Source organism: Palaemon carinicauda, chromosome 13, assembly GCF_036898095.1.
Source record: "Palaemon carinicauda isolate YSFRI2023 chromosome 13, ASM3689809v2, whole genome shotgun sequence".
Taxonomy (NCBI): domain Eukaryota; kingdom Metazoa; phylum Arthropoda; class Malacostraca; order Decapoda; family Palaemonidae; genus Palaemon; species Palaemon carinicauda.
This window is the reverse complement of record NC_090737.1, coordinates 81,574,907-81,588,467: the sequence shown is the minus strand read 5'-3', so window position 1 is coordinate 81,588,467 and position 13,561 is coordinate 81,574,907. Positions and strand designations below refer to the sequence as shown.

The following is a 13,561-nucleotide window of genomic DNA, read 5'->3' as shown; positions in this document are numbered from 1 at the left end:
GAGACTACGCTTAGCGAGTGTAGTCTAGACGAGGTGGAGAAGATGTCGGACGACACCGAGAGGACCCTCATGGGCGAGGATCCGGAGGAAGAAGAGGATGAGGTGGAATACCCTGATTTGGAGGGCGAGGTCACCCTCCACCTCCGGCAGCTCCTGTAGTGGTCGAGGAGCCAGTCCCCTCTACCTCCGCCGCACCGCAGCCCCTGCTGCCTGCCACCGAAGATGCCATCCGGGTATTGGTGGCCTTAATGGACGAGAAGCTTAGCAAGCATTCCGCCCAGATTACAAGCCCTTTCTTGGAATTGAGGCAACCGAAGATCTCAGTTAAGGATCTTCCTTCCTGCTCGGAGTCTAACCCCTGGAGGTACGCCAAGCATATGCCAATCACAACTGGCAAAATATTCATTAATGACAAGCTAGGGTCTATCCTCCTGGAAGAAGTGGAATTCTTCCCTAATTTCAAAGCTTACCCGGACTGTTACGTCCGACTTAAGACCGAACTGGCTCCAAGGAGGAGACTGAGCCCAAAGAGGTGATCGTTTTCGATCACTCAAAGGCCCAAGCTTTACTGGCTGATTGCCCGAAGAGCCACGGTTTTACTAACTCGAAATTGCCGGCTCTGAGCTAGAAGCACCCGTCCTTTCTTGCTCCTCCTTCCGCATCCTTCCCCTTCGTGGAGAAAGCCTTTCATGCGGTCACGAAGGCGGTGGAGAAAGGAAAACCCTTTCCTACCCTGGAGGAGTGTAGGCCTCTCTCCCTCGCCCTTCCCCCTGACGACAAGTTCTGGAAAGATATCCAGTTCACCTTCACGGTTAGTAAGCTGGACCCTGACGTAGCTTGACATCTATATGGTTCTTGCCAAACCCACCTAGTGACTGTGATGAAGGACCTGTACAGCTTCATCAGGGCTAGAAGAACCTGCAGAGAGTTCGTATTTGCCAGCGCGGCAGTGAAACACGAACCCCAGAAACTCATCTCCTCCAACATCTGGGGTAAGCATCTCTTTCCCTCTGCTCTGGTGAAAGAGATCGTCGACAAAGCCGCCTCTGAGAATCGGAACCTTCTCAACAAATGGGGCATGTCACGAAAGAGGAAATCCTCTCAGGACGAAGGCCCTCAGCCTAAGAGGAAATCCTCCAAGCCAAGACCCCAGTAGCGTCAACAAAAATGCCAGTTTCCGGCTCCCGCTACTCCCCAAATGGTCACTCACCCGCAACAGACCTTTCAGTTGGTCCCCCAATCGGTGGTGTCACAATCACCGGCCTTTGCCCCTGCCTACGAGCATCAGTCAACTACCTTTCGTCCCAGAGGTGGAGGCTCAGGCAGAGACTCCTCGCGACGCCTCTCCAGGGGCAGAGGAGGAAGGGGAGCTAGCGGCCGAGGTGGCAAGACCTCTGGAAACCAGAAGCAATGAAGTGCTTCCGGTGGGAGGAAGACTCCGCCACTTTCAGGATCGCTGGACCTTCGATCCTTGGGCACACAGCATCATCAAGAAGGGACTGGGTTTGAGCTGGACACAACCTCTTCCAACCTTCCACCAATTCTTCCAGCCATCAACCCCCCTCTTGGAAGAATATGTCCTTGAACTCTTGAACATGAAGGTGATCAAGAGGGTAAAGTCCACCAGGTTCCAGGGAAGACTGTTTTGTGTTCCCAAAAAGGACTCGGACAAACTCAGAGTCATTCTCAACTTGTCACCCCTCAACAAGTTCATTGCGAACCACAAATTCAAGATGCTGACTCTTCAACAAATAAGAGCTCTACTGCCTCACAAGGCCTACACGGTCTCAATAGACCTGGCGGATGCCTAATGGCACATCCCAATGAACCACCACGCTTCCTCCTACCTAGGATTCTGGCTCAATCGAAGAAGCTACACCTTCAGAGCCATGCCCTTCGGGCTCAACGTGGCTCCAAGAATCTTCACCAAGCTAGCAGACACGATCGTCCACCAGCTACGCCTTTAGGGCGTCCAAGTGATGGCCTACCTATACGACTGGCTGGTCTGGTCGGCTTCGCCAGAAAAGTGTTTGAAAGCTTGCAGCAAAGTAACCCAGTTCCTGGAACATCTGGGTTCCAAGATAAACACCAAGAAGTCTCGCCTTGCTCCAGCTCAGAAGTTCCAATGGTTAGGAATCCATTGGGATCTTCAGTCACACCGCCTTTCCATTCCACTAAAGAAAAGGAAAGAAATAGCAGGGTCTGTCAGAAGACTTCTCAAATCCAAACGGATCTCAAGACGACAGCAAGAGCAAGTTCTTGGCTCACTACAGTTCGCCTCATTGACAAACCCAGTGCTATGAGCACAGCTAAAGGATGCATCAGGAGTCTGGAGATGAAACTTATCCGTCGCTCGAAGAGACCTCAAGAGACCCCTACCAAACAGGCTTCGCTCCCTGCTAAGCCCGTGGTCAGAAGCAAGGACCTTGAAAAGATCCATCCCTCTCCAACCTCCACCTCCATCGCTCAACATCCACACGGACGCTTCTCTGGAGGGTTGGGGGGCCACTCCCATCAACGACAAGTTCAAGGAACATGGTCTCCCCTATTCAAGACGTTTCACATCAACATCTTGGAGGCCATGGCGGTTCTTCTCACCCTGAAGAAATTATCCCCGCGTCCTTCGATACACATCCGTCTAACTCTGGACGGCTCGGTAGTAGTCAGATGTCTCATTTGTCAGGGCTCGAGATCGCTCCACCTAAATCAGGTGCTATTACCCATCTTCCGCCTAGCGAACAGGAAGAAGTGGCACCTGTCTGCAATTCACCTACAAGGATTCCGCAACGTGACGGCGTATGCTCTATCGAGGACAAACCCCATAGAGTCGGAATGGTCCCTAGACGCAAGATCATTCTCCTTCATCTCTCGTCAAGTCCCGGAACTACAGAGCGACCTCTTCGCGACGAGCAACATCAAGCAACTTCCTCGATATGTGGCCCCTTAGGAAGACCCCAAAGCGGAAGCAGTGGACGCCATGTCCCTGGACTGGAATAGATGGTCCAAGATTTACCTGTTCCCTCCACCCAACCTTATGCTGAAAGTCCTCTCCAAACTGAGAACCTTCAAAGGGACAGCAGCCCTGGTGGCTCCCAAGTGGCCCCGGAGCAGTTGGTTCCCCCTAGTCCTGGAGCTACAGCCCAAGCTGATCCCCCTGCCGGGCCCAGTTCTCTCCCAGTTCTATGCCCAGTGGAGAGTCTTAAGGTCTATCTTCGAAGAACTTCTGACTTTGGTGGAGGACAGCTTTTCAAAGGAGAAACGTCGGGCAGCGACCTGTCACTAAAACAACTTATAGCGAAAATCACCTACTTTATTCGCAGAGTGGATCCTGACAGTACACCCGCAGGTCACGATCCCAGGAAAGTCGCTTCTTCCCTAAATTTCTTCCAAGGAATGGGCTTCGAAAGCCTCCGATCCTTCACAGGCTGGAAGTCCCCTAGAGTGTTTTTCAAACACTATTCGAAGCAGGTGCAAGAAGTCAAGCGATTCATGGTGGCAGCAGGTAGCGTGATGAAACCTGCTGTTTAGTGCTGCGTAGGACAGTGAGTTTTTCGGGACTTTAACTCAAACGGGTGCCTGTGTTGACCCTAGTGCAATACATAGTGATTTCAAGGGACACTTAGTGTCACTAATGGACTGTCCTTTACCAAGGTGAAATGACATAGATTCGTACACGTGTGCCACTTGTTCTTGGACATGAAGTATATTTTGATTTAAAAGACTGGCGTTCTTCAGGAACTAGTGATTACAGAAAAGATTGTTTCCTCTTCAGATTCTGCATCACCATCTTTTATCATATCTATGCCTATTATTGTATTTATTATTGTACATAAATTTTCATATTTCCATGCAAATTTCAAATGAAATATTTATTTTATTTACTACATGCGTCTCTTTCGCTCCTATTTATATATGAAAATATATTGCTGTTCTTGTTTTACTGAACCTACTCTAGAGTTATTATGATTAGTATACCTACTATCTCTTATGTACTCACCTAATGGTATAAATTTGTTCCTACACAAATATTTACCCTTCTGATCTGTCTTGAGACCGGCTCGATTTCTCATCCAGGTGAGTCTTTCCTCGTCAGATTACTTCGAGATGTTCCTCTTGTCCTACTAGGACCTTCCTCGCCAGGGGGGCGGGACGCCAGGTCATTGTAATGCCTCTGGTAGTGACATTTAACGGAGATGTCACGGTCTCTGGTCACCAGACCATGGGAATGTTTATTCGGAGTATCAGGCACTTAAATTGGGAACAAATTAATTCTCTAGTACACTTCCATGAGGACGACGTGGCTTGAGCCCAAAAAACGGATTTTGAGTGAAGCGAAAAATCTATTTTTGGATGAGATGGCCCTGTCGTCCTGATGGACCCGCCCAACTGTTCCAGTTCAGCCTGCTAAGCCCCTCCCTGCTGTATTGTATCGCGGAGGCTGGTAGTGAGCTAGAACGGAATGGTGAGGGCGGACGTGACGTCACACAAGTATGGCGGCGGTTTGTTTACGTTGTGAGTATCGTAACAGTGGCGAAAGGAGGGTAACTTTGGAACGGCACCTCAGTTACCTCGCCACATTCCCCCCTTGAAGCATAAATGCAAGGTGGGGTGCAGATGGCCATGTGACGTGTTAATGCATGCGTCCCCTCTTGATATACGATATTCTAAAGGGATAACCATTAGAGTACTCGCTCCAGACATTAGAATTCTGTGAAAACCTTTAGTTTAATTCTCTGGGAATATTATAGTAGTTAGATATATCCAAGGAAGCTACTGAAGGAACCTTCCATCAGGAAAACATGGCCATCTCACCCAAAAATAGATTTTTCGCTTTGCTCAAAATCCATTATATATATATGTATATATGCATATATATACATATGTATATGTATGTATGTATATATGAATATATATGTATATATGGATATATATGTTTATTTATGTATATATATATATATATATATATATATATATATATATATATATATATATATATATATATATGTATATATAAGTATATGTACAGTATGTATATGTATATATATAAGTATATATATGTATATATGTATATATATGCATATATGTATATATATACATGTATATGTGTATATTTATGTATATATGTATGTGTATATATTATATATGTACTGTATATATATACATATGTATATATGTATATGTATGTATATAGGCTATATATTTATGTATATGTATGTATATATATATTTATGTATATGTATGTATATATATATTATATATATGTATATATATGTATACTGTATATGTATATTTATGTATATATATACATGTATATCTGTAGATATATATGTAGATATACATACTTTGTGGTAGATACCATACTATTGTAGAAATTCGACGGTAGATAGCATACTATAATAGCACCTAATTATCTCCTATATAAACTATATAAACTTTAACAAAACAAGAGGAATATAATTTAGATAGAATAGTATGCCCAAGTATACCCTCAAGCAACAGAACTTTAACCCAAGACAGTGGAAGACCATGGTACAGAGGCTATGGCACTACCCAAGACTAGAGAACAATGGTTTGATTTTGGAGTGTCCTAGAAGAACTGCTTACCATAGCTAGAGTCTCTTCTACCCTTAGCAAAAGGAAAGTGGCCACCGAATAATTACAGTACAGTAGTTAACCCCTTGGGTGAAGAAGAATTATTTGGTAATCTCAGTGTTGTCAGGTGTATGAGGACAGAGGAGAATATGTAAAGAATATGCCAGAATATTCGGTGTATGTGTAAGCAAAGGAAAAATGAACCGTAACCAGAGAGAAGGATCTAATGTAGTACTATCTGGCCAGTTAAAAGATGCCATAACCCTCTAGTGGTATATATATATGTATATATATATATATATATATATATATATATATATATATATATATATATATATATATATATATATATATATATATATATATATTTGCTGTATGTATATATATATATTTATATATATATATATTTATATATATATATATATATATATATATATATATATATATATATATATATATATATATTTGCTGTATGTATATATATATATATATATATATATATATATATATATATATATATATATATATATATATATATATATATATATATATATATATATATATATATATGTGTGTGTGTGTGTGTGTGTATATACTGTATATATATACATATGCATATATATATATATATATATATATATATATATATATATATATATATATATATATCTATCTATCTTAATACTGAATGAATAGATATCTTGGTGGCGTCCAAGAATCGAAAACAGCATCTCTCCATCTCTCCGGAAAATCTGATCTCCAGATACTTTTCAGATTAACAGGAAAACTCCATTTACGTTTTTCCATTTTTTATTTGGCATCGACACGTGTTTCTGAGTGAGGATACCCTAACGTGGTGAAAAGGTCTGTATATCGCCATGATCAGAAAATCTGTCGTAGCAAGGGCCACCCATACTAGGTTGGTTTGCTGTGAGCGATCAGACAAGTTTCTCCCACCTACTCAGTGGTTCGGGGGACCCATGGTAGGTCGGTTTGGTGTAAACTATCAGACTAAAGTCTCCCACTATCCCCGGAGGTTCGAGCCACCCATACTAGGTCGGTTTGTTGTGAGCAATCAGACTAGTATCCCACCATCAATCAACAGTGGCTAGCATGGTGATGAAAATGGCAAATCCTCAAGATAACCAATACCATATTAATACCATACTTTAGTGTTTCCTGCTATATGTCTTCTCTACTAAAACGAAAGGACGTTGTGGTGGCCTGGTGGTATCGTCCTTGCCTGGTGATTGCCAGACTGGGGTTCGAGTCCCTCTCAAACTCGTTAGTTCCTTTGGTCGCTGCAACCTCACCATCCTTTTGAGCTAAGGAGGGGGGGGGGGTGGGGTGGGGTTGAGGGAGCCTATAGGTTTATCTGCTGAGTCCTGAGCAGCCATTGTTTAGTCCTCCTTGGTCCTAGCTTGGTTGGGGAGGGGGCTAGGGCGCTCATCATATTACATGGTCAGTCTCTAAGGCATTGTCCTGCTTGATGGAGCAATGTCACTTTCCCTTACCTCTGTCATTCATGAACGGCGTTTAAACCTTTAAAGAATGAATCAGTGCAAGAGCCCGTGTCCTGCTATAGCAAGACGTTCTAAAACGAACGAACGAAAAAACTTCTATGTGATTGTATGAAACTCCTCTCACGGCAGTTTCTTTTGCAGTAGGCTTAGGCGTACTTATCAGTTTGAAAGTAGAATGAAATGGGCATTGCTTTCTTCCAACAAATTAAAGTTTATTAATTAAAACATCTTTTAGCTTTTCAAATCGCAGAAAAACAAACTGCTAATGTATAACAAAAAGAAGTAATAGAAGTGAGAAAAGGAGAAAACGATTTCATGGATTACAAAGTGATATAAGGAGGATCTCGTTTTCATTAAGGGATTATTTTAAGGGCAGACTTAGTTGGATTGACCGTTTTCTCTAATCTCTTCGTGGGGGATAAGTGACTGCCTGGACCAAATACTAATTATTGGATTGGGTCTGTATTTGATAGGAAAACTTATGTCATATATATATATATATATATATATATATATATATATATATATATATATATATATATATATATATATATATATATATATCTATCTATATATAATATATATATATATATATATATATATATATATATATATATATATATATATATATATATTTATTTATTATGTTTATACACATGTATATATATATACACTGATATGTATGTATATATATACATATATATATATATATATATATATATATATATATATATATATATATATATATGTATATATATGTATATACAGTAAATGTATATATATTTATATGAAGAGAGAGAGAGAGAGAGAGAGAGAGAGAGAGAGAGAGAGAGAGAGAGAGAGAGAGAGAGAGAGAGAGAGAGAGAGAGAGAGAGAGAGAGAGAGAATACTTTTATGTATATACTGAATTTATATTATACACATTCCTATGAACATTTTTACTTTATATACAGTATATATATATATATATATATATATATATATATATATATATATATATATATATATATCAAATGTATATAAATATAGGATTATATATGTATGTATATATTTATATATGTAGATATATTTCTATATATAGAGAGAGATAGCTTGATAGATATCACGCGAGGAGCATATAATTCATATAAAAAACATGTTTATTACTACCTCTCAAACACCTAATTAAAATTTCTTTATTAATTTTTTTTATTCCTTTCATTAATTCTTATTATACTGCTGAAAGTAAACATACCGATTCTGAAGACGGGATATATATTCAATTGAGTGAAGATATTAATCATCCAATTAAGTAGCTCTTCTAGGAGAAGGACACTCCAAAATCAAACTAGTCTTGGGTAGTGCCATAGCCTCTGGACCATGGTCTTCCACTGTCTTGGGTTAGAGTTCTCTTTCTTGAGGGTACACTCAGGAACACTATTTTGTGCCTATCTTATTTCTCTTCCCTTTGTATTTTTTATAGTTTATATATGAAAGATTTTGTTTAGTGTTGAAACTTTTCTCCAAATATTTTATTTTAATTGTCAATTACTTCTCTTGTACTTTATTTATTTCCTTTTCTCACTGGGCTATTTTCCCTGTTGGGGAATTTCACATCTTTGGAATTACATTATGAGTAATTGTTTGCTCTTCCCATTTTTATTTGATATTTGTTTATTCCAATTTGTATAATATTTAATCATGGAACGATCGTGAAGAGAAGGGAGACGAATGATGTTTGAGAGAGAGAGAGAGAGAGAGAGAGAGAGAGAGAGAGAGAGAGAGAGAGAGAGAGAGAGAGAGAGAGAGAGAGAGAGAGAGAGAGAGTTAAAAGAAGTGACGTTAAGTAGAGAGAGAGAGGTAAAACAAAAAAAGTTACGTTACTGAGAGAGAGAGAGAGAGAGAGAGAGAGAGAGAGAGAGAGAGAGAGAGAGAGAGAGAGAGAGAGAGAGAGAGAGAGAGAGAGAGAGAGAGCAAATAAAAAACCTTATAGTTAAAGCTGAAACAAGGTGATAATTACTAGAACTATATATTATTGATAGAAAATATAAATCAATTGCCTTAATCTTTTATATAATTTGCAACTAAGGAATTTTATATAGAATTTTTGCTATGTAATGTTTTCCCACCAATTTTATTCGTAAAGAAATAAGTAGGTGGTGAAACTATGAATCAAATAGTTGAACTCCTTGTAACCCTTAACATGAGAAAATCTAGGGTAATACAATTTGTTGTATTCGTATCAAAACTAAAAGATAAATCGCATATCGCTCTACCTACATAAGTACAATGAAAAACGGTTAATTTGCTTCATTTTAATATATAATAATACATAAAAAATATTCTAGAATATTTAAGACAAGTTCGAAAAACCAGCGTGAGCATACTGGCCTATCAGACTTGGGTATACGGGCGTTTTGTCGAGGACATCAAATATGGCTGACGAAGTAGACGAAGGAGTTGTGACTTTCCTCCACCAATCTAATTGACCATCCTGATCGAATCACCATCTGTAACTGTATCCATGATAGCTACCATAGGGCTGGCCGTACAAATCGCTAGGGTCGTAAGCATCGCTAGGGTAGTCGAAGCTGTACTGAGTACCTCCGTTTGCCTTGCCAGGGGTAGATCGCTTATCCAAGCGGTGGTGGCTGTACAAACCGAAGGGCCTGCTGTAGTAAGGGTATCTGTGGTATCCGAAGGGCCTGTTGAAATACGGGTGCAGATGAGACATATAGCTGAAGGCGTAGTTTGGATCCGCGTTAGCTACGGCCGCCCTCTTTCCGATGCCATGCACCTGTGGGAAGATGTAGGAGGTAGCGCCCCCGGGGTGAACCGCTACGCCCTTGCCGTCCTCCCTGCTTGGGTGGTTGCGATAATGCTGATAGTGGTAGGGGTGATGGTAGTAAGGGTTATACCTGTAAGGGTGGTAATAGTGAGGGAACTCTCCCGCCACGAATGGCTTGGGCAATTCCCTCAGTATGGATGGTCTTAGCGTCTCTGGAATCACGCTGGCTGGCTCCGATTCCTGGACCATGTTGTCTTGTTGTGCCAGCGACGCCACCGCCAGGGCCAGTAAGATGACAACCTGTTGAGGGAGAAGAGCGATAGAGAGAAACTACTTTATTATTATTATTATTATTACTAGCTAAGCTACAACCCTAGTTGGAAAAGCCAGTTGCTTTAAGCCCAAGTGCTTAGCTTGTAATGATGATAATAATAATAATAATAATAATAATAATAATTATTGGGCTATATATTGCCGTTGGAGCCCTTGGGCTTATAGCATCCTTCTTTTCGAACTAGCGTTGTTGCTTAGCTAACAACAACAACAACAGCAACAATAATAATATTGATGATAATCACGAGGACAAAACATGGAAAAAGGGCTAAGAAAATTAGTATGGCTAATTGTTAAATGTCTGTGGTAACAATTAACCATTAAAATAATGTAACATTAGAAAATGATAGCAAACACACAATGATTAATTTGATTACGTTAAGATAATTAATAGAGTTCTCTTTACCGAGCTTGTCAAATAGGATTATGTACCGGATGTAAAGCCCATGAATAAGATTATATTTATCAGCTGAAAATATTAATTATTCATATAAAGGTAGATGACTGCTTTATATTTGTTTTTATATAAAATGAAATGGTTTGCGCATGCCCTTCGCACTCCCTAAGAGAGATTAGTTCACCAAACGTTTAACTGGGCTCCACAAGGCACTAGAAGAGTTGGAAAACCCAGGCCTACATGGCTGAGGAATATGAAGCGTGAAGTAGATGAGGAATGGAGCAGTACAGATTTACAAGCCCAAGATAAAGACGACTGGCGAAATCTAACAGAAACCCTTTTCGTCAATAGGCGTAGGAGATGATGATGATGATGAAAATGTTTTAAATCTTTTGGGTTAAGTCTTTCAAACGTTAATTCCTCATCTTTTCTTGCAGTTAAAAAAACAAGAAAAATAAAATTAGCTGTTTTTTTCTTTAGTCAGGGCAATGATAACGGCAAGGAGTCTCTTTTTTTTCTTTAACGATGATGTATGAAGGTACAGTCACGCTGGATTGATTAATCAAAATTCTTCATTAATCACGGTATGATGAACAAGGAGAATTATGAAAAGATTTGTTGAATTTTATCGGGGTGGTTTTTTGATAGAGCGAAGTTCATTTTGTCATTCATGTGTCAATTACTTAGACATAATTCATGTTATAATACTTTAACTTTAAAACTTCACATCATTGATGTACCAATTATTTATCACATTTGAACGTTTAATGTACCAATGACATTACATTTAAACATTATTCATGTACCAATGATTTATCACATTTCAACATAATACGTGTACCAATGATTTATCACATCTGAACATAATTCATGTACTGATGGCTAATTACATTTGGACATGATTCATGTACCAATGATTTATCACATTTGAACATGAGTCATGTACCAATGACTTATTAAATTTGAATATAATTCATGTACCAATGACTTATTACATTTGAACAGAATTTATGTACTAATGACTTATTACATTTAAACATAATTCATGTACCAATGAGACATCACATTTGAACATAATTCATGTACCAATGATTTATCACATTTGAACATGATTCATGTACCAATGATTTATCACATTTGAACATGAGTCATGTACCAATGACTTTTGAACATGATTCATATACCAATGATTTATCACATTTGAACATGAGTCATGTACCAATGTCTTATTACATTTAAACATGATTCATGTGCAAATGATTGATCATTTTTTAACATAATTCATGTACCAATAACTTATTACATTTGAACATGATTCATGTACCAATGATTATTACATTTAATCATAATTCATGTACCAATGACTTTCATGTTAAAATTGTACATCATTTATGTGGCAATAACTTCTGTATTACAGTTGAATACAATTCATGTATCGATGACTAAGCTACAATTGCACATAACTCATGACTGTTACAGTTGCACATAACTCCTATACCAATAACTATGGTACTGTTGCACATAATTCATGAATTGAGGACTTACAGTTGCATATCATTCATGTACCAATGACTTACAGTTGTACATCATTCATATACCAATGACTTACAGTTGTACATCATTCATATACCAATGACTTACAATTGCACATCATTCATGTACCAATGTTTTACAGTTGCTCATCATCCATCAATGACCTACAACTGCACATCATTGATGTACCAATGACTTAGTTGCACGTTATTCATATACCAATGACTTACAATTGCACATCATCCATCAGTGACCTACAACTGCACATCAATGATGTACCAATGACTTAGTTGCACATCATTCATATACCAATGACTTACAATTGCACATCATTCATGTACAAATGATATTTACAGCTGCATATCATTCATGTACAAATGATATTTACAGCTGCATATCATTCATGTACAAATGATATTTACAGCTGCATATCATTCATGTACCAATGATTGCAACAGTTGAACATAATTCAGTTATCAATGACTCTAGTTACAGCTGCACATCATTCACACACCAAACATGTATCAATTAATTTTATCACCTTTGCAAACGGTTTATGTCCAACGCAGGGATTCTGATAGAGCAAAATATGATCTTTTATCAAAGTACCCGGATATTTAAAAACTGTCTTAAAATACAAACGCATAAAAGGGTCACGTAAAGTTTTAACACGATACAAATCTGCAGGTCAGATTCGAATAATAGAAGAAAATATCTGGCTGAAGATAAGCAATTTAAGATAGAAAGGCTCCAAAGAATAATGCAATTAACTGAAAGGATAACGAGCTGAATGAAAGAGTTTATAAGATCAATTTGCTGTGATAGTTTTTAACTCCAAGATGCAGAAATCGATGTTGAAACAACTCCGACGAAAGTCATGCAATCAATTCCAGCTTTCATTACTCCTACAATCAAACTCTATAACTTGAACTATTCAGTCTTCAAAACTAACGAATTATTCAATTATCAACGAAGCAATTACTGCAACTCTCACCTTAAGCACCATGGTTGATCCTCGCCGTATTAGATGTTGCTCACTAGGAAGACTCTGCAGAAGTCACTGGTTGGAGGTGGTACTTTGGGAGGAATATTATACCGCTAAAGCGACCTTCGCTGCGGACCCTCTCTCCCAAAAGTATGTGTGTTTTGCAGCCGGGACAATTAAGTGTTTTATGAACTCTAGCGAATTTGCAACGGGATAAAAAGGTAAAAGAGAGAGTTAGCGACTTGCCTGGTTGCGACACGACGGGCTGTCTTACCTTCTACAGTCCCCACCCCCACAAGCCATCGGTGTCTCCCTAGCCTTCTGAGTCCCTCCTAGCCATCTGTGTCCCCCTAGCATTCCGAGACTCCCCTAGACCTCTGAGTCTCTCCTAGTTCTGAGACTCCCCTAGCATTCTGAGGCCCTCCTTATTT

At 39.1% G+C, this 13,561-nt stretch overlaps 1 protein-coding gene across 1 annotated transcript; it reads right to left on the bottom strand.

Moving 5' to 3' along the window:
- Positions 1-9,498: 9,498 nt before the first annotated feature.
- LOC137651968 (uncharacterized) lies at positions 9,499-13,268 on the bottom strand. Its single transcript, XM_068385173.1, has 2 exons — positions 13,140-13,268; positions 9,499-10,182 (listed from the first exon to the last, which is right to left on the bottom strand). The coding sequence occupies exons 1-2, from the start codon at positions 13,149-13,151 to the stop codon at positions 9,598-9,600; spliced, it is 597 nt and encodes a 198-aa protein (XP_068241274.1). The 5' UTR covers positions 13,152-13,268; the 3' UTR covers positions 9,499-9,597.
- Between the last annotated feature and the right edge of the window lie 293 nt (positions 13,269-13,561).